General features: G+C 38.5%; 1 protein-coding gene across 3 annotated transcripts in view; it reads right to left on the bottom strand.

Annotated features, from left to right (window-relative positions):
- PPP2R5A (protein phosphatase 2 regulatory subunit B'alpha) overlaps positions 1-18950 on the bottom strand; it is a 46722-nt gene that overhangs the window by 2054 nt on the left and 25718 nt on the right. For all 3 annotated transcript variants that reach the window (XM_080340978.1, XM_080340979.1, XM_080340980.1), the window contains 9 exons: positions 14541-14633; positions 12227-12357; positions 11966-12025; positions 10636-10744; positions 8236-8289; positions 3679-3729; positions 2588-2707; positions 2377-2504; positions 134-235 (listed from right to left, as the gene is read on the bottom strand). In XM_080340978.1, the coding sequence (XP_080197104.1) occupies positions 134-235; positions 2377-2504; positions 2588-2707; positions 3679-3729; positions 8236-8289; positions 10636-10744; positions 11966-12025; positions 12227-12357; positions 14541-14633 (848 nt within the window). The remainder of the gene's footprint in view (positions 1-133; positions 236-2376; positions 2505-2587; positions 2708-3678; positions 3730-8235; positions 8290-10635; positions 10745-11965; positions 12026-12226; positions 12358-14540; positions 14634-18950) is intronic.

Raw genomic sequence — 18950 nt, 5'->3', positions numbered from 1 at the left:
CACCCAGAGCCAGCATCTGCTGAGCATTTCCACTACAGAACCCCACAGCCACAAGAGTGAAGTTGTTTCTTTTCAGCTGGTACATTTTAGATCTGTATTCATCAACATGCATTTGGAAGAAAAATACCAGTACCTTTGCCTTTCTGCTTTATATGAGCTTGTAAGTTCATCAAAGAGCTTGCCATTCATTTCCATCAGGGTTTTCAGCACATTATATACCAGTGCCACTATAGTTCTAGAACAGAAGAAACACATTCATTAGAATTACTTAACACAAAATTAACTTCAGTAAAAAAGCATCCTTTATTTTTTTAACTCCGAGCTTCTTATTTAAGATACTACTGTAAGGTCAGTGACTTTCTGACACAAAATCCTTTACTATAGTGTCCTTTGTAAATTAGTAAAATGCATATTTAAACATTTTTTTGAAGCGTCTAATTAAATTCCTAACTCTTGTAATTGCACAAGACATAATAGTACTGTGGCTGTACTACAAAGCCATTCATTTATGTTAACATTTAATAAGCCACGTTTAAAAACAATTTAAGATTTGAGTAATGAAATGTGAGAGTCTAGAAGAATAAACTTCTGGCTAATAGCTTCAAGACTGGGCAAAAGAGTGCAGCAGAGGAACCACAGGTGTGTGGGTTAATACAGCTACTAAAAGCTCTCCCAGAAGCATTTCTGGGCAGCAGATACTTCGCTGCATATACCCCACTAGAGAACTGAACTGACAACATCAGACAACAGTTTCAGTATCTCAGTTGCTTTAAGAAACTGAAGAGCTTGAGCAACACTGGCTGTGTCTTAAATGACTGGCTGTATTTCCATGTTCGGTGTTACTCTAATTTTTGTGAAGGCACTCATATTTCAATAAGTTAAAAAACATTTCAGGTATCTCCTTTAAGCCCACTCTCAATTAGACACAGAAATAGCAATCAAATTAAACATTTTAAGGTGCCTTTCATTAAGCTCAACACTAATTTTAAAAAGCAGGTAAAATGTCATCCCCATCTTCTCCCTGGGCTGGCAGCTCCCCCTTCACACAGCAGCCGTGACTAGGGCTGTGGGGCAGGGGGGCTCTGCAGTCTCGTGGCCTTGAAAATGAGCACAAGTAAAAATCTGCAAAGTAACCAAAGGACCAAGTTTGCCTTTTTGGTCCACTCTGCCCGCTGTGGCACTAGGAAATCTCCCAGCTCTTGGTCAGAGGCCTCACGCTCAGTCAAAACACAGCAAACGCTTCACCTGTCTATGCAGCTTTTCTTTTTGAACGCTGACTTTCACATGGCTTGAAGACAAAAGCTTTTTTGGAATTTTGATTTTCTGAGAAGAAAAGCTGGATTTTGAGCAAGTAGTTAAGTCTACAAACCGCTAGATGGATATAAGCCCATCCAAAACAGTTTAAAAACAAAGGGTTAGATTTCTGTGTCCATACAGTTACCCTGTGCCTTTTACTTCCCTTATAAAGAGCCACCTCTAGTCTGTTGCAAGGTAGAGAAGGACATCTTCCAAACTGGTTGAGGTCCCAAGTACTATTCATGCTCCAAGAACTAGATCTCCAAAATTTATATTCAGTCTCAGCTGATACATTTGCAACTAGACATACCATCTAGATAAACTCAGAATAATTTCAGAGCTTCTGAGAGCTTGGAACAGGACACTGGATTTACTGAAACGCTGCAGGAATCTCCTGCCTATCCTGGCTTTTGTGAGAGCTTTACTTGCTGCAAACTCATTTGCAACTTCAATTTGGGATGGTGGAGACGAGCAAACTTTGCTTCCTAGTATTTCAATGTAGTTACTGCTGCCTTCAAACATGATGTAGAAATACTAATATTTAACTTGTGGCATTACATATAAAATGAAATAGTTGCTCATTTGTCATTCCTACCACACTTCATAGTGGTAGGCATTGCTCTTCTCCAATAGTATCTTTCCTCCTTACTTCACCAGGTAACAGTAACTACTTACACAAAGACACTGACAGAATTTTATTCATCTGAAGTAGTAAAGGACTTAACTTTAACTTTACTACTTAAAGCATAACTGCAGCAGAAGCATCCCCTGGAAATTGTTTTGCTTTAAGTAGTATTAACTTGCATTTTTAACTAACGCATAAGATTAAATGTGAGTATAGTATGAAGACCATCATCCGATTTCCTCATACTTTTTCAGTAAGTTCCAGATCTCCATCATAACAATGCAGACAGTGAACGCAAAATATAGCTGAAAATTACATCTGTTTTAGCACCCATAATCTCACTGATTTCATCAGATTTAAGTAAAAATGAAGTCATATTTACAAGCTTAAAATACAAATCTGAAACAGTGGACAACTTATTTATGGTACTACAGATAAAGTTAAACGTTACATACGGATTCCAGTGTTCTTTGGAGATCTTGTATAAACTGCCAAACATAATTGGTAGAATTTTATCAATATTCTCCTCAATCAGGCTAAGAATATATTCATTATTCCAGAAGTACAAAGCTCGCTCTGCAACCTGAAATACAGAGTTTAGGGGTCAACAGACACAAAATAAATCACTACAAGTGATTTTTTAAGATATATATATATTTTTTTTACCTGAAAATGTGAACTTGACACACACTTGGATATTTGCTTAAATAAAGGCTCTTCTATTTTTTTGAATTGCGTCGGTTCTATTACATCTAAGATTTCTTCAATTTCACCTAAAAACATGACCTGTTTGTATAAAAGAAATATATCAAAAAGTATAAGAATGTTTGCTATGGCCACTGTAAACAGAATCAAACAAAATACAGCTTATACATGAGTCATGACTCCCGCAAGGAACACTGTCTGTAATTACAATGCATTAGACATCCACAGGTTTTGTGCAGCCTGAAAGAATCTAATCATCAGTTTCAGTGACCAGGTTTCTGCTCTCACCTTGAATTTCTTCTTTTGTGTACCTGCTCTAAACACGTCACAGAACTTCTGCAGAATATGGTTTTTTACAGTTAAAATAAATCCTAGAACATGTTATTTCTTCAAGAATGGCTGCAGAGGTTACCATTATCTGAGATCTCCAAGGGAGCTTTTGAAATGATAAATAGTTAATTCCCGTTTTAAATTACAACCAGCAGAACACAAGGTACGTGGCACAGAAAAATTCAACACCACTCACAAACAGGGACAACAGTGTTAAGGGACCCCACTTCTAAAGAGCTGGAAGGGCGGCTTCTGGTGGCATAAATCAAACTCCTGATTTTTATACTCATTTTAACTACATAGAAGAAACAAGAAAAAAGCATTTCCCAAAGACCATTCAAAGTTATTTTTATACAGCAGCAAAAGAATGTATGTATGCTTTACCAGACACTTATTCGGTATCTCAGTTGCTAAGTCTGTGTCACATTGCAGATGGCCACCTCCTACCTGCTCTGTATCTCCTAACATACTTCTCACCTTGAAAAACTGTTTCTCTAGACAATATCTTAATTAGAATGCAACTTTTAATATAATTTTAACATAGTAACACCATATTAAGAACAGACATCTAAAGCAGTTGCACTGAGTTGCATGACGAAGATGAGCACCTCAAGAAGCTTCAAGAACTGCACGTTTTCCTGCAAAGTCTCCTGAAAAGCCCAGCAGAGCCCGCACTCCATTTTACATCACAGCAAACACCAGAAACAAGAGACAAAACCAACCTCTTTCTGACTGCAAGTTTTTGGCCAAAATTTGAGCAGTCCTCTGATTACCTGTATTAAAAACACAAGTCAAAGCAGAAAAAAGGTTCCATTATATATTTGATAAGATTAAAGAAAAAAAAAAAAAGTACTATTTTTCATTGGGTTAAGGAAAAGCAAACTAAATACAGCTAGATGTAGTTCCACCAAAAATAAATACTGTGCTGTCTCATTTAAATATTTATCTTGTTTAGGCTATGAGAATAATTTAGACCCGTATTTCTTTGATTATCCATTCACACTCTGCTCCCATGCCACTGCACACATTAACTGATAGGATGTTGATAACATCAAAGTGTCACAAAATGAAGTGAAGTCCCCTGTAGCGAGATTCCCCACAATATTTGTTTGCCATTTACTCATCCATACTTTGGGGAGCACCTGTCTTGGCATCAAGGTTTGAAGCCCAAGAGCAAGTGGTGTGCACTGACTACGAGGAACCACAGCCTCTACTACCACTTCATTTTTTTCTAGAATTTGAAATGCTAAAGACTGGAAACTACAAAAAAAAAAGTGAACTTACAGAGAAAATGCATTTCGGTATCTACATTGGAAACTATCTTACACAAGACTGGAAAAAATCCTTCAGGAAACTTAATTAGAAACTACAGCCCCCAAGAGGAAAGGGGGGGGGATAACCACACAACAAACAAAGGCTGGAGGCCTGTTTCCTAGAAACAAACATCTGGCATGGCAGCAAAATTACAAAATTAATGCTGGTTAAAAACAAAGAAAAGCTGTAACTGGATGTTTCAGAAGCAGAAACATTCTCGGAGCCTTATAAACTTTAATTCTGAGGAAGAGATCTCTATTTTTATGATACAACAGCATCTAATTGATCATAATCCAAGGGTAAAGCTTCCTCAACTATTTGAATACCTTCCATGTTTGATTTTTGCCAAGCTGGTTTTTTTTTCCAGCTTCCCAGCTGTCTGTTTTATTCACAACTATGTGTACTATCAAAAGTGACTTTCCAGGGAAACAGTTAATATGATTTTAAGTGCCCACAAGTTTTTATCCTAGGATACAGACACATCCTGCTACTACAAAACTGAATGTCACTTCAAATGACACAGAGCAAATGCAGAAACCTCAGGCAGCCGGTGAACTCCCATGCTCAAATCCACAAAATAAAGTAGGTTACATGGAAAGAACTAATCCCTTAGAGATCCCCAACCACACGGTTCTACCCAGCTGGCTGAAGGATACAGACAGCTGAAACACTAAAGACCATCATAGAATGATTATGGCTGGAAGAGACCCTCAGAATCGCCGAGTCCAACCATAACCTAACTCTAGCACTGAACCACGTCCCTAAGAACCTCGTCTAAATGCCTTTTAAACACCTCCAGGGATGGTGACTCCACCACTTCCCTGGGCAGCCTGTTCCAGTGCCTGACAACCCTTTCTGTGAAGAGCTTTTTCCTAATATCCAATCTAAATCTCCCCTGGTGCAACTTGAGCCCATTTCCTCTTGTCCTGTCACTTGGTACCTGGGAGAAGAGCCCAACCCCCTCCATGCTCCAACCTCCTTTCAGGTAGTTGTAGACAGCGATAAGGTCTCCCCTCAGCCTCCTTTTCTCCAGGCTCAACAGCCTCAGTTCCCTCAGCTGCTCCTCATCAGACTTGTGCTCCAGACCCCTCACCAGCCTCATCACTCTCCTCTGAACTCTCTCCAGCACCTCAATGTCCTTCTTAGGACGAGTGGCCCAAAACTGAACACAGTATTCAAGGTGCAGCCTCACCAGTGCCGAGTACAGTGGCGCAATCACCTGGCAGCTGCTGAAGGAGCAGAAGGCCTGGGTCGGCCCATGCCAGTGACAATTTTGCAGCCCGGCCCCCAGAGGCCAAGCTCCCTCCCGCCTCCCCGGACAGAGCAAAGGAGCTGGGGCACATGGCACAGTGACAGGAGCAACAAGTGTCTGAGCTTCCCCCATTTAAGTGGGGGGAATTACGTGGTCTGGGGAGTCCTTCACTTACCTGCTTCTGTTCCAGCCTCCAGCAGTCAGACTGGCATCAATTATACTCTAGATTCACAATTTAAAGTAGTCTATGTAAACATATTTTAAACCTAGGGCCATTTTCTGTCAATTAGCTTGTAAATGAAGCACTCAGATATATAGTATTGAGATTTTGTATTTTTAAAGAACAATCCTGAACATTTAACAGAAATAATAGCTCATTCTGCTGACACCTTCCCTTCCCCCAGAACAATGCAAGTAAGCCAAAAAAATTCAGAGAAGCATATTTGCCCAAAGAAAAGCTGCGAGAACCTCCCAAACTGGAGCATGAATTTACCGGTCTCAAAATCATAAAATAGTTAGCTGGAAGAGTCCAGTTTCCAGCACTTGCTAGTTTAAGAGTGTTGAGTATACTTCACTACACAGACTCATATTCTCAAGTTGATAAAGAAATGGCATGTTCTGAGTATAACAGTGCAGATCTCAACAAGATACCTATTGCTTGCTCCTCAGAGAGTATCAGTTTCTAGTTTGACTATGTTTTCCTATTAAAAAGGTGATACACGCACATTTATGTTCAAAAATTTTATTCAAAGAAATATTCAACAGGAATGCAGATCTCAATTCCTGCTGCTCTTCCTACAGAAAACCCTTAAGATTAATAATTCATCCTGAGCTGCAAAATTCCCACAAAGCTGACTTACAACAGCAAGCACCTGCTAGAAGACATACATTTCTTATGTATAAGGTCTACTGTTGAGACTGACTTCATCAATGTAAAGGCCACTGCACTTAGCAGGGTTAGGTAACAAACTCTTCTTGTCAGCCCTGCAAACATCAGGCCTGACCTAAGGCAGACTACCATAGTTACAAGAGCTTGGATTGAATGTCCTCTAAATTGACCCTGAATGACAATTCCTGTCAGAAAAATAACAGTAAGGTACCCCTGAAGACAGCCTTCTGATGGAGTTCTTAAAATATTACTTGACCTAAAGCCAAAAAAATTTCCAAACGCTGTCTCATCGGTTGCTCCAAATTTTAACGTTTACTTTTCAAGCATTTCAGAAAGTTTCTTAAAGCTTCACTTCTTATCTTATTGACTTTTACTCCTTTATAAAGCCTATTTTACTATACACACAGAGTAAGGACCAAAGCAAGCACACGCAGTGACTCTGCAGCGAGTTTTTGTATCTTCCCCATTCTGAATTAATCTTTACCGATTAAGAGGCAATCAGAATTGTATATACTGTAGTCTAGACGAAATCTCAGAACTGCACTATGGCACTCCTACTTCAAAAGCCCTGCCTCCTTCAAAGCCTGGGCTTGGATCCTGTTTCACAGTTCTGTAAATTCACATCAGGAAGCTCTGACTTTGTCACATTGTAACTTCATTCAATCTACCACGCTTTTATGTGATACTACACATTTTCTGCTCACAAGTCAACATGCCTGGGTTGTTTTGTTGCTTGGCTTAAGGAATTAGGCTTACATGATTCCTTCCTCCTCACCCTATCCAACAAAATAAGCCCATTGACCAGTGTAGCTGGCAACACTGCAGTGCACGGGGAAAGAAGATGCTTCAAGCAGACAAGCCAAATTTATAGTAAGGTTAACCAGCTTCCACCACCTACAGAATAACTTTTCTTCTGATGAGGAACATCAGTACTTCAGTGGCTGTGCAGAAAACAAGCTTCCACTGAAAGATTGGTGAAGATCTACGTTATCTCCACAAAGCTGTTTATCTTTTTTTCTTTATAGAAAAAAATTATATTTTGCACAAGCTCTTCATTTTTCTGCCACAAAAAGGGATAAAGTATTTCAATATCAACATAACCCTAACATAAATATTTCTGATAGTGCAACTGAAACCAGTTTCTGTTGTAGCTGGTCTGACACCATGTCCCCACGAGCTGCCGCGCTGCCCCGAGCCTACATCCCTGTTCAGGGGCATTGCCGCAGCCCCTGCCTGGCGCGCTGCAGACCCAGCTGGGAGCCGAGCTGTCAGTGCGTATCACGGGAGATCCAGCCTGGCAAAGCCACTGCAGCCTGCAGCACCTGTGTGGTCACTGCCAAGAGCCACCCCCGTAACCGAAGAGACAGAACAGAAACATCGCATTTGGAACTTCAGAGTTCCTTCTGTCTAAATAAAGTGCTCTTTTCCAACTTTTATTTCGGGATTGTTTATTCGCTGAAATACTCCAATTTTATGCAGTGACTAGGTACAAGTCATCAGCACCAAAAATAATGAAGTTTGAGTTCTTCTCAGGAGGAAATACAGTTGTTACATGCTTTCTCATATGAGGTAATTTACACAATATCAGTGGTTCAAACTTTGATTTAAATTTGTGCTCTATCTTGGCCACAGGTTAGCGATAACTGCATTTGCAAACCCAGAATTTTCTTCAAAACTGTCCTAGATTTTTTTTTTTTCCAAAAAACATCTATTAATCATTGATCAAGACAGCACAGGTAGCAATGCTATACAATTCTAACAAGTTACACTGCAATATTTAGCTGAAATTAATAACAGAAGAACATTCAATTGAAAAACACTTACAGGCTCTGTTAAAGTTGTATCTTTTTCCAGGAACTGTACGACACAATAGGCGAGCTGGAACAAGTCATAAGATTATTTAGGTTAAACAGACACTGTTTAGACATTGCAGCATAACTAAACATCACAGCTTATAATGGAAGTACTTCAGATCTAGAGGGAAAATGAGGTGGGGAACTCAACCCAAAACACCCCTACACAGCCATTTTAAATTCTTCCAAACTAAACAAAACAGCAATTGAAGCAGCAAGATATACAAGGCCTGCTCTATCTTACAAAAACCTCCTGCATACCAAAAATCTTCAATTCTTTAATCCGAGAAGAAAATTACTTTTAAGCTTGACAGATATTTCCCTAACTCAGATCCAGTATCCAGACAGATTTTTTTCAACATCAATTCCTGTATTAACATGACAAAGTTATCATTCTCAAACATCTATATTGGGCTAAAAAAGGTCACGCTTTCCGTCAAAAAAGTTTCAAACAGGTGTGACTGAGCACCCACGAGTACTAGAGATCTACAACACACAAGATCCAGCGGTAAGATTCCAGGTGAAAGAGTTTCAACGCATCCCATGGCCAGGAGGGACCAGGGAGCACCTGTCCAGCTGAGCATCCTGTCCCCAGCACCCAGTGCCAGTGGCACCAGTAGGGAAGCACACGCTGGTAAAGCCACTGGCTCTCCCAGCCTCCAGGGATTCCTGTCCAGGGGTCTTCTCAGGCCAAGCTGTGATATCACATGTTATGTAAGTACTTATTGTTTAGTTACTTAGCACTTTGTTAAGTAACACAGCAATCATCCCTCTGCCCAGTACAGAAACCATACACTAACCCTATTACTGCAGTAGACTGATTTTAAGAAGTCACAGCATTTTTCATGTCACAGTATAAAGCAAAGACTAAAGTTATTTACATGTAACACATGTACGCTTCCAATACTTAGGATGCATTACAAGCATTACCTTTCCATTTTTTTTTTTAATTCTGTTATCCCAAAGCAGGCAATTATAATGCTGTAATTACATGTCTAATTTATTTTGTTTACCCTTAGGCTAAGGATGCATATGTGCAGATTCAAAAAATAATGAATGTCACACATTAATCTCAATAAAATCCCATTTTATATATATTGTACAGTAATGCTTTATTGTTCGAAGACACAAAGGCTCAAACTTAATTCAGCTTTAAGGCTTTCACTTTTAAGGATAGGCTAAACCTGTGCTGTAGCAACAAAGCAACCAGGCTACTCCTGACTGCAAAGCAGATTTAATGCTGATTTATACCTTCAGGATAATCCAAACCCAGAAACACACGGTGCTGAAACTGCACGTGGCACTGGTGGCTTATGAAGGGACAGCTGAGTAGCCTGGTTAAACTAAACGCTACTTTCAGCTACAGGACCCTTTCAGGTACTGACAAACTGGATTTAACACATCACAGAAAAAGGACAGCTTGCTGGACTTATCTATCCATGAGAATACCTTTGGCAAACAACTGCTCTCTTTCACATCACTGACTCATTCCATGGAGCAGCCTATTGTATAGTAATAAACCACAAGGACAAGTGATTTAATTAAATTAAAATTTTATAGGAGAATTAGGAATTAACTGAGCTCTTGTCTTGATCCTGTGTGTAGGCTTTATAGTCATAATAATTTCACTTTAATTAGAAACTCATTTCGTTGTATCTTTAGTCTATAAGGAGCTGTACTAGTGAGCTAAGTTAACAAAGCAAGTTTTTAATTAGCCACAGTAGAATTACTTGCAAGTTTGCATCAAATGTATTCAATACTCAAGTGCCATATGTCTGGAAAGGATATACATTATTCCTCAAACAGAATGCTGAACGTCTGTGCAAAGTGTAAGGATGGAAGCCAAATGCAGAACTGCAGCATTCTGACAGCGTGTCATGGTTCTACATAATTTCTAGCTGATCCGGAGAGCTACTATACGTTTCTGCCATTTATATCTAACATTCTCCCCGCCTCTCCATCACTGGAATGGTTTTAGAAATAACAAAGCACTTCTGAAATAAGTACCTGGCCATACTCTAGGTTCCTTTATACACAGCATTTAGGTTACATAAAGGAAATGATAACAGAAAGAGGTCCTGGGATTAAATGAAGCTTAAAGTGTGACAAGACTAGCAAGCAAAAGAAGCTTCCCGCTCCAGTTGACATGATTTTGACTCACTGTTATATTCTTTCACTTTTAATATATGCTAAACATGGTCTCAGAAATTAACATTTAGACAGAAGATTTGAAAGATCTTTAAAAAATAAGTGACTGAATTTGCAAGTATTTTGGAATATTGATATTATAACATATACTGCTCTAAATTTCATTAGTTTCAATGCAAATACAAAAAACCCCCACCACTCTTAAAAACAAGCAAAAGCTTACCTGCGCATGAAACAAAGCTAATCCCTTTGCAGTATGCATGGGAATCAGAACTTTCATAAGGAACTGTTTGTGTTCTGCTTTCAGTGGCAGTGCAAAACCATTGATAATACTGAAAACATGAATAAGCAGGATTTATTTTTATTAAAATTATTTCTTCCTAGCAAGCCAAGAATTTCTGCAAATTCAAGAGACATTCAATTCCTGATTCCATTTCTAAACCTGATTATTTGGAAGCCATAACACAGCTCTACATACGTAAAACTTTAAAAGTGTTGGTATCATGCAAGTTTAGACTCTCGGTAGGAATAACAGAGCCATAGCAGGAGTCAAATAATACTCATCAGATGAACTGAATTATTTTTATTGTGACCTCCATTAAGTAAAATCGTCTACAGCAAGTCTTCTTGTCTAATTGTAAAGCTTGGACAGATGCATGCGGAAATTGATCCATTTCATTCACAATCACTAGCAACTTGCAGAGGGAAAAAAAAGCATAAACTCTTGAACTATTTTAATATCATAGTTTGAATATTTGTTTTGAGATTGTTGAACAATCTTTCCCTCCAATAACAAGTTTAAAAGTAATCTCATTGTTTCACTAATCTTAAGAGTTGGTAAATTGTATAACAGACAAAAGTCCTTCAAGGAAGATGTTGGGTTTTTTTTTTCCCCTCCTACATTTTAGATAAATCAGAGAAAATAAAGGTATCCCTTTCACTTGATTTTCATGAAAATCTGTTTCACAGTAGCTTCACAATGTTTGGGTTTTCAGTTTGACCAGTGATATTTATAAAATCTTCTACTGTGAAATATATGTGACACTTTTGGCAAAACAAAACAGCAAAATACTAACACAAACACCCTCAAAGTTTAATATTAAATTAGTGAAATAATGTCAAAAAGATAACTAAAAAACCCTAGCACACTTACAAGGCTCTCCTGAATAGAATTTAAAGAAAAGCAGCCTGGTGAAGATTAAAGCTCTTCATTCAACATGAGAGCAAAAGTTAACATTCATTTTCTGAATCAAAGAATAAGTAATCTATCAGACATAAGATAAGCCCAAGTACATATTCCTGACAGACATGGACCCTTGAGAAATATTTTGCTAGTCATCTTTAAAACTTGCACTGAAAAAGAATTATTTATACTCTATATTCTAATTTGATATTCACATGGTAACCCAGATGGCATTAGATTATCTCAGTGACTGCACTTCATCACTCGTTACAGTAATAATTCTCTTTCTCTCCCTCCATTCCCAAAGCAAGAAAGCCAAAGCAAACAGCCACAATAACATTTTATGTTTTCTGTGTCAGGTCAAACTTACCTTCCTAATATCTCAAGAAGTTCAGCAACACCATTGAAGTGCTCTGTTTCATATATAAACCTGTTATGAAAAAGAGACAATCATCAAAAATCAAAACAGAGGATCAGATTCCATAGAAACAGCCTTTAATAACCTTCAAACATTTGAAAGCCAGATCACAGATAAAACCCAGGTCTTTTATTTCAAGAATAACTCACTACAGACTCAGATCATGAAGGCAAGATAAAATATTTCTCAACCTCTCATACACACAGAGCGTACCTGAGGAAAATGTTGTTAATCTGCTTCCTGATGAATGCTCTTAAACCAAGGAATTTTCCATAAATTCGATGAAGAACTGTCTTCAGGAAATCACGTTCTCGTGGGTCTTCACTATCAAAGAGCTCCAACAACTTTAAAAATCAAATTGAAATGTGTTACTTTTGAAAGACTTAAATTTTGTTCTGTTACTGATTAACTTACAAAGTTTACAATACAAAAAATAAAATCAGTTTAACAGAAAATTTATGTCAATATTATATTTTCAAAATTAGATTTTTAATCAAGCTGATTTTTTTCTAAATAAACCCAGCAGCTTCATTCCCTTCAAAAGTCTGTATACAATAGACACCAAAGCCATTCTAACAACTGTAACACTATCAAAATAAACATGAGATTATCAAACCTTAAGTCATTTATACTTGGCCATTAAGAAATCAGAATGAATCAAATCTGTGTCAGATATTTACAATTCCTTAATTAAATTCCTGTACCACTCATCTGAAAAAGCTACCTGTGTCTTGAAGGTTAAGTAAAAGCGTAATTCTTTGCAGAATCATTTTGCAGGATAAGTGGATGATAAGATTCATGCACATATCCTCAGGGGTAGAAAGGGAGAGATATATTTAACAGAATGATAATGTATTAAAAATGAACAGTTGGGGAAAAAAAAATTGCAAGTAGAAGTCAGTTCATTTTTGTGAGAATCTCCTATTAATATTCTCTGCTGCCTCCAGCTTTTTTATTTATTTTTTTAACCACACCTTTCACACACCCCACCCCCATTTTTCTCTTATATATTCTAGGCGATGAGCGTGTTCAATTTTGTTCCTATACAAGAAATTCCACAATTAATGATTCAATACGGAGGATGTATTAAAAAGCAAGCATAAGATATGTAATTACTAACTGATTCTTTGCTAATACAGACTAAATGCCACAATAAGCCAGCAAGATATTTCACACATTTTTTTTCTTGTAGAAAGTTTTCCACGGATGAAGACCATACTCACTTGAAGACACCTAAAGATATTCCAATCCCATCACAGACCATTATTTTGGTTAAGTTTTTCCTGCTAACTGTGCTAACCAAGTTAGTTACTTAGCTCAAGCAGTCACTACAGTGTCCTGCTCAGTCCAGGTGTGTGTGCTTAGGTATGTCTGCACAAGGGACTGGAAACAGCTGGTCAGGAACTTTGTTCAGGCTCATTTCATTTTTATATTTAGAAGTAATTTCTCAGGGTCACCACTTCACTTTTTTCCCCCCATAGACTGCAAGCTGTTCATGGTATTGTCTTTCTTGTACTCTAGAGAAACATCAAGCAAAATGTCAGGAATTGAAACTCTGCAATGTGGCTCTTAGGAACCACAGGTCAATTAGTAAATTGGATGCCCGTAGCCAACAGTTTAGCAACAGCTTCAGGCTTAAATTTTGTGGGAAATTCAAATAAGACACAGAAGAAGGAAACACCTATAAACAAAAACAGTAAAAGCAAACAAGTGGAAATGAAATGCAGTCACTGAAAGTGGGGAGGGAAAGTGTCCATCTATGTTTTTCCTTTCATTGCTGCACTGTGATGGCTGCCAGGACACGCTCTGAGCTTTTCCTTGACAAATAAGTATGTTGACGTGGGAAAAATCCCCAGAGTTAACCTTGGACAAAAACTGCTACAGTATTCAAGAGCCTATTTCCTTGAGAAGTTACATTAAAAGTGGTCTCTCGCTTCACTTTCTTGCTCATAGTTACTCTGCATGGTGAAGCATGATTTTCCTATGTACTTACTTTCTTACTTGATTCTCCTCCTGCGGTTAACACACAATAGTAAAGAGAATGACACTACCTAACCACAAGTTAGCAGATGTTAGAATACATTTCACGTCTTTTAAGTACATGGGCTTTTTACAGGAAAAGTTTGCCGAAAGTTTTCCCATAATAAATCTATGGGAAAACAACAACAACAACCACCACCAAACATAAAAGCACTACAACAATTTAGTCAGCACATTGTTGGTCTGACTGGAAGTTAGAAATCATTAAAACCAGAACTTGTATTTACAAATTACGAATATCTTGCATCGCAAAGCTCTGAGGTTGTTATCCGAAAACAAAGTGTTTCTGAAGTTACTAACTACATGTAGCCTCTATAGTGTGACGTGCTGTTTATTTAGTGTTTGGCAGAAACCACTGTTGAAACAAATAAAACTTAATCATCTGTCAATATGAAAGCGTTAATAACTCCTTAGCTGTACAGCCTTCTGATAAGTTAAGCTTGAGAGGTGATCTTTAAATCTCAGGGTGGGAAAAACCCCTACTTACCTGCTGTACGAATTTCTGGTCAATATATCGCTTTGCAATGCTAGGCTGAAAATCTGGGCTCTCCAGAAACCTCAGGAAAAATTCATACACCAACTACAAACATGGAAATAAAAATGTTGATGTTAGTAAGTACACCATAACAGAGACCTCAGCCCCACCACTACCACAAAGTCAGCGGGACAATTCACATGCTTAAAAGGTCCAAAAGGAAACTGAAGCCTAACATAGTGCCTTAAACAGTCTCTAACAGAATTTACTGAAGAATTACAGTAAGTATCAAGAACACTTCAATTCCCAGAAGAGCCAAGCTTCAATGAATAATCTACTGAAAATACCACTATTAGACAAAAAACAAGTTCCAAGTATTACATATATTCACATTTCCTACTTAATAATTTATTAGGTAGAAATAAATTACCAAACACTTACCAACACTGAGGGTAAAATTAAGTGATCTAACATCACATAATTCCTTAAACAGACAAAGAGAGGTCTGCTAAGTGTTTCCTGAAATCAAGTTTCAGCTGCAAACTCCAAAACTTAGAAGTCAAAAAGCTGAATGAATACATAGAAACTTAAGAGTTTGCCTTAACATTAGGTTTCTATATCCTAGACACTCAATTTAAACAACAGTACCCTCTGCAGAATTACCTTCAATATACCTTACATTTCCTAATATATTATTTCTGTTGAGTTAGAGTCGCCATTTGCTATGATCCAGCAATGCCCACAGATGAAAAAACAGACAGGAGACAGAGCACATGAGGGCCTGAGGTAGCGGAGAGAGGCACAAAAGAAGCCAGAGCATGAGTCCCATATTTGGGGCTTCATTAGAGGTCCAAGACACAAAACACTGCTCTTCCGTAACAATGGCAGATTTGTAAAATACACAGAAGGCATCTCAACTAAGACAGAACTGAGAGGAAAGATGTTTTATGTTTAGACACATTCAGGGCTGCTTATGTTATCAACACCTATTTCTTTAACTCCATGTTAAACAACTGATTAGTCATAATAGCAAAATGCAATTTAGATACATAACAACATCACTGACTGGACTTCTAAATGAAACCCACAGAGAGCTGTGATCATACTCACAGGCATCTATTTCAACTATTACCACTAAGAGTACTTCTTAAACTGAGAGCCAACACCTGAGTAATTCATAATTATAATTATGAAGTTCACTTGAGAGAAGTGGTTGACAATAAGTACTTCTTATCTAGAACATTTGAGATGACAGTTACTTAGGCACAGCCTCAAGGAGGGCATGCTGTATCTGCAAAGCAGAAGCTCAGAAACACAAGTTACCCTTCACTCTTTCTTCCTCTCTGACAGACTGTAACAAGAGCTTTTCATGTCAGCAGTTTAAACGTACACAAATTTAATCTAACAGTATTAAAACCCAAGCTTCCCTGTACAGCCTCAACTTGTCTTCTTGTGCATAAACACAATAGCACACAGTTGCACAATAGACAAATTAGGACAGAATTTTTAAAAGCTTGATGACAGATAAATCAACAGTATAATTTTTAATATCTCCATACCAGCTGTTTTAGAAAGAGATCAACCATGGCTGTTTAATGTCTTCACCAATGACACAGACAGTGGGACCAAGTGTACTCTTGGCAAGTTGATGGATGACACCAAGCTGAGTGGTGTGGTTCACACACCTGAGGGACAGGATGTCATCCAGAGGGACCCGGACAAACTCAGGAAGTCAGTCAATGCAAGCCTCATGAGGTTCAACAAGGCCAAGTGCAAGGTCCTGCACCTGGATCAAGGCAACCTCCAGTATCCATACAGGCTGCGGGATGAATGGATTGAGAGCAGCCCAGCAGAGGAAGACTTGGGGGTACTGGTGAATAATGATTGGACATGAGACGGCAACATGCGCTTGCAGCCCAGAAGGCCAATTGTATCTTGGGCTGCTTCAAAAGTAGCATGGCCACAGGTCAAGGGAGGTGATTCTGCCCTTCTGCTCTGCTCTGGTTCTCCCACCTGGAGTTCTGGATCCAGCTCTGGGACCCTCAGTACAGGAAACACATGGACCTGTTGGAGAGGGGGCAGAGAGAGTTGGGGTTGTTCAGCCTGGAGAAGGCTCTGGGGAGACCTTACTGCAGCGTTTCAGTACTTAAAAGGAGCCTATAAGAAAGAACGGAACAGACTTTTTAGCAGGGCCCATTATTATAGGACAAGGGGTAATGGTTTTAAACCAAAGGACAGGAGATTCAGGCTAGACATGAGGAAGAAATTTTTTACACTGAGGGTGGTGAAACACTGGAGCAGGTTGCCCAGAGAAGTGGTAGATGCCCCATCCCTGGAGACTTTCAAGGCCAGGCTGGACGGGGCTCTGAGCAACCTGATCTAGTTGAAGATGTCCCTGCTCATTGCAGGGGGTGGGACTAGATGACCTGTGAAGGTCCCTTCCAACTCACACCTTTCTATGGTTCTATGATTCTACTGATCTTTTTCAACCTACAAACTAGATAAAATTCATTAGCAGTTTGCATTGAAATGGGAAACATGTGGCTAGAGGGGAGTTATTAGTACAGATTCTTAGGGATTAATTTTGGAATTAAATTCCATTAAATATTTCTGTAATAAATTCCTATATTAAATATTTTTGTCAGTGACTACAACAAAGAATAGTCATGTATGATTATTGCTTAGATGATGCCACAATACCAGAAGCTACCACCAGGAACACTAATGTTTGCAAACTTAAAAGTACAACAGCAGCTACCAACTAGGGGAGACAAGAATGGATTCTGCCCACAACAGACACTAGCTGCTCCTGTCAAAAAACAACCCAAAATTTAAAAAAACACACAAAAAAAAAGAGAGACAGATATGCAGATATGCAAAGAGAGACAGCATTACCACTGGAAATACTAGATGGGGGGAGAACTGTTTGATTTAGTAATTTTGTTTTTCAAAGTTGGTCTGCTTGAGTAAAAGAGCTATGAATTATAATTCCTCTTACTTCAATCATTTAATCTTCTTTCTCGCAGAGACCACTAGAATATTACTGCTTTAAGCTAACAATTCCACCTACTCTGCAACTCCCTGAGCTCCAAAATACACAGTGGCTTTAACGTCAACCTGTTCAACCTAGTTTGGAAGTTATGGACCATCTTGAGTATTGCTTTCAAGCCATCTCTTTCAAGTGGCACTCCTTTTACTGAAGGTCTAGAGTCTTTTGTTGTGACTACACACACTGGTAACTTACTAAGACATTATGTATCATGTTATTTTATAGAGAATTGCCGACAGATTCAATCAGAGGAGAGATTCAGTTTTGTTTTCCCTCCCAAAAAGACTTGCTCCCTGACTGCCAGACCAGGAGAGAATTCTCAATTTGTTTGTAACTCAGCAATCACAAATCACTGCCAGCAAAACATCCACACACACCCCCAAGTAGTTCTTTAGACTGTATTAAAAGTAGTAATGGGTTTTGAGGGGGGAGGCTGGGGAAAAGGTGTGCACATCCCCTTCCTCCATTCACAGAATTGGATATTTCCAGCAGCTTTGTGCTCCTGGAGGGCAACTAGTAAATTACCAAACTCAGTCTCCTACCATCTGGTAACACCTGAACTGTAAAAAAAAAAGGAGAGGAAAACACAAACTCTTCCCACAGTTTTGCAGTGAACAAGATATTCCAAGGACAGGATGAACAACTGATGCAGGAGAGGGATATCCACAATCAATGATCAGACAGCCTGGCCAAAACTCATTTAGAAAAGGGCAAAGGAAAAAGCTGAAGATAAAATTTCAAATAACACCACAGGCTACAAACCTCTTTGAATTTATATTAGACAAGCCTAAAGCACAATTGAACTGGTCACAGAAACCACAAGTCTTTTTATAGAAAAAGAACTATAGTTTACTTATGACCTAAAGTGAACTGAGCAAATATTGATGAGTTTTACTCCTGAGAGACAGGGACATTTGTAAGTCAGATGCCACTACTGACTACATGAGACATTTGCATAGCCCTTGCACCCTCCTGCCACTCCGAAACTGAGCCTCTAATCTAATTCAGCTATAACCATTTCTCCTGTTAACTAGAATCAGCCATATACAAGTGAGATAATTACCATAGCCCTTAGCCTGCAGAGATATTTTTTGGTGATAACTTGTTTCTCACTTTAAGTCTCAAATACTGTTCTGAACATGTACTTTTTATAGCCAACATTAGAAGCCCAGTTGTTAAATAACAGCATTTGTTGATAGATTAAAACTGTAATATTATAGGGATAGAATAGCATTTTAACTCCCTTAAGACAGGGGAGGGAATGGTATGTAGATGTGTGCTAGCTATTAATCTTCTACCCACTACTAGAAATTGCTACATAACTTTTATTTAAGAGATAATACTTATTTAACTTCGGCAATGAACTGAGATGT

This window comes from Nesoenas mayeri (assembly GCF_963082525.1).
Source record: "Nesoenas mayeri genome assembly, chromosome: 3".
Taxonomy (NCBI): domain Eukaryota; kingdom Metazoa; phylum Chordata; class Aves; order Columbiformes; family Columbidae; genus Nesoenas; species Nesoenas mayeri.
Note: the sequence above shows the minus strand (reverse complement) of the source record. Positions and strands in the feature narration are given on the sequence as shown.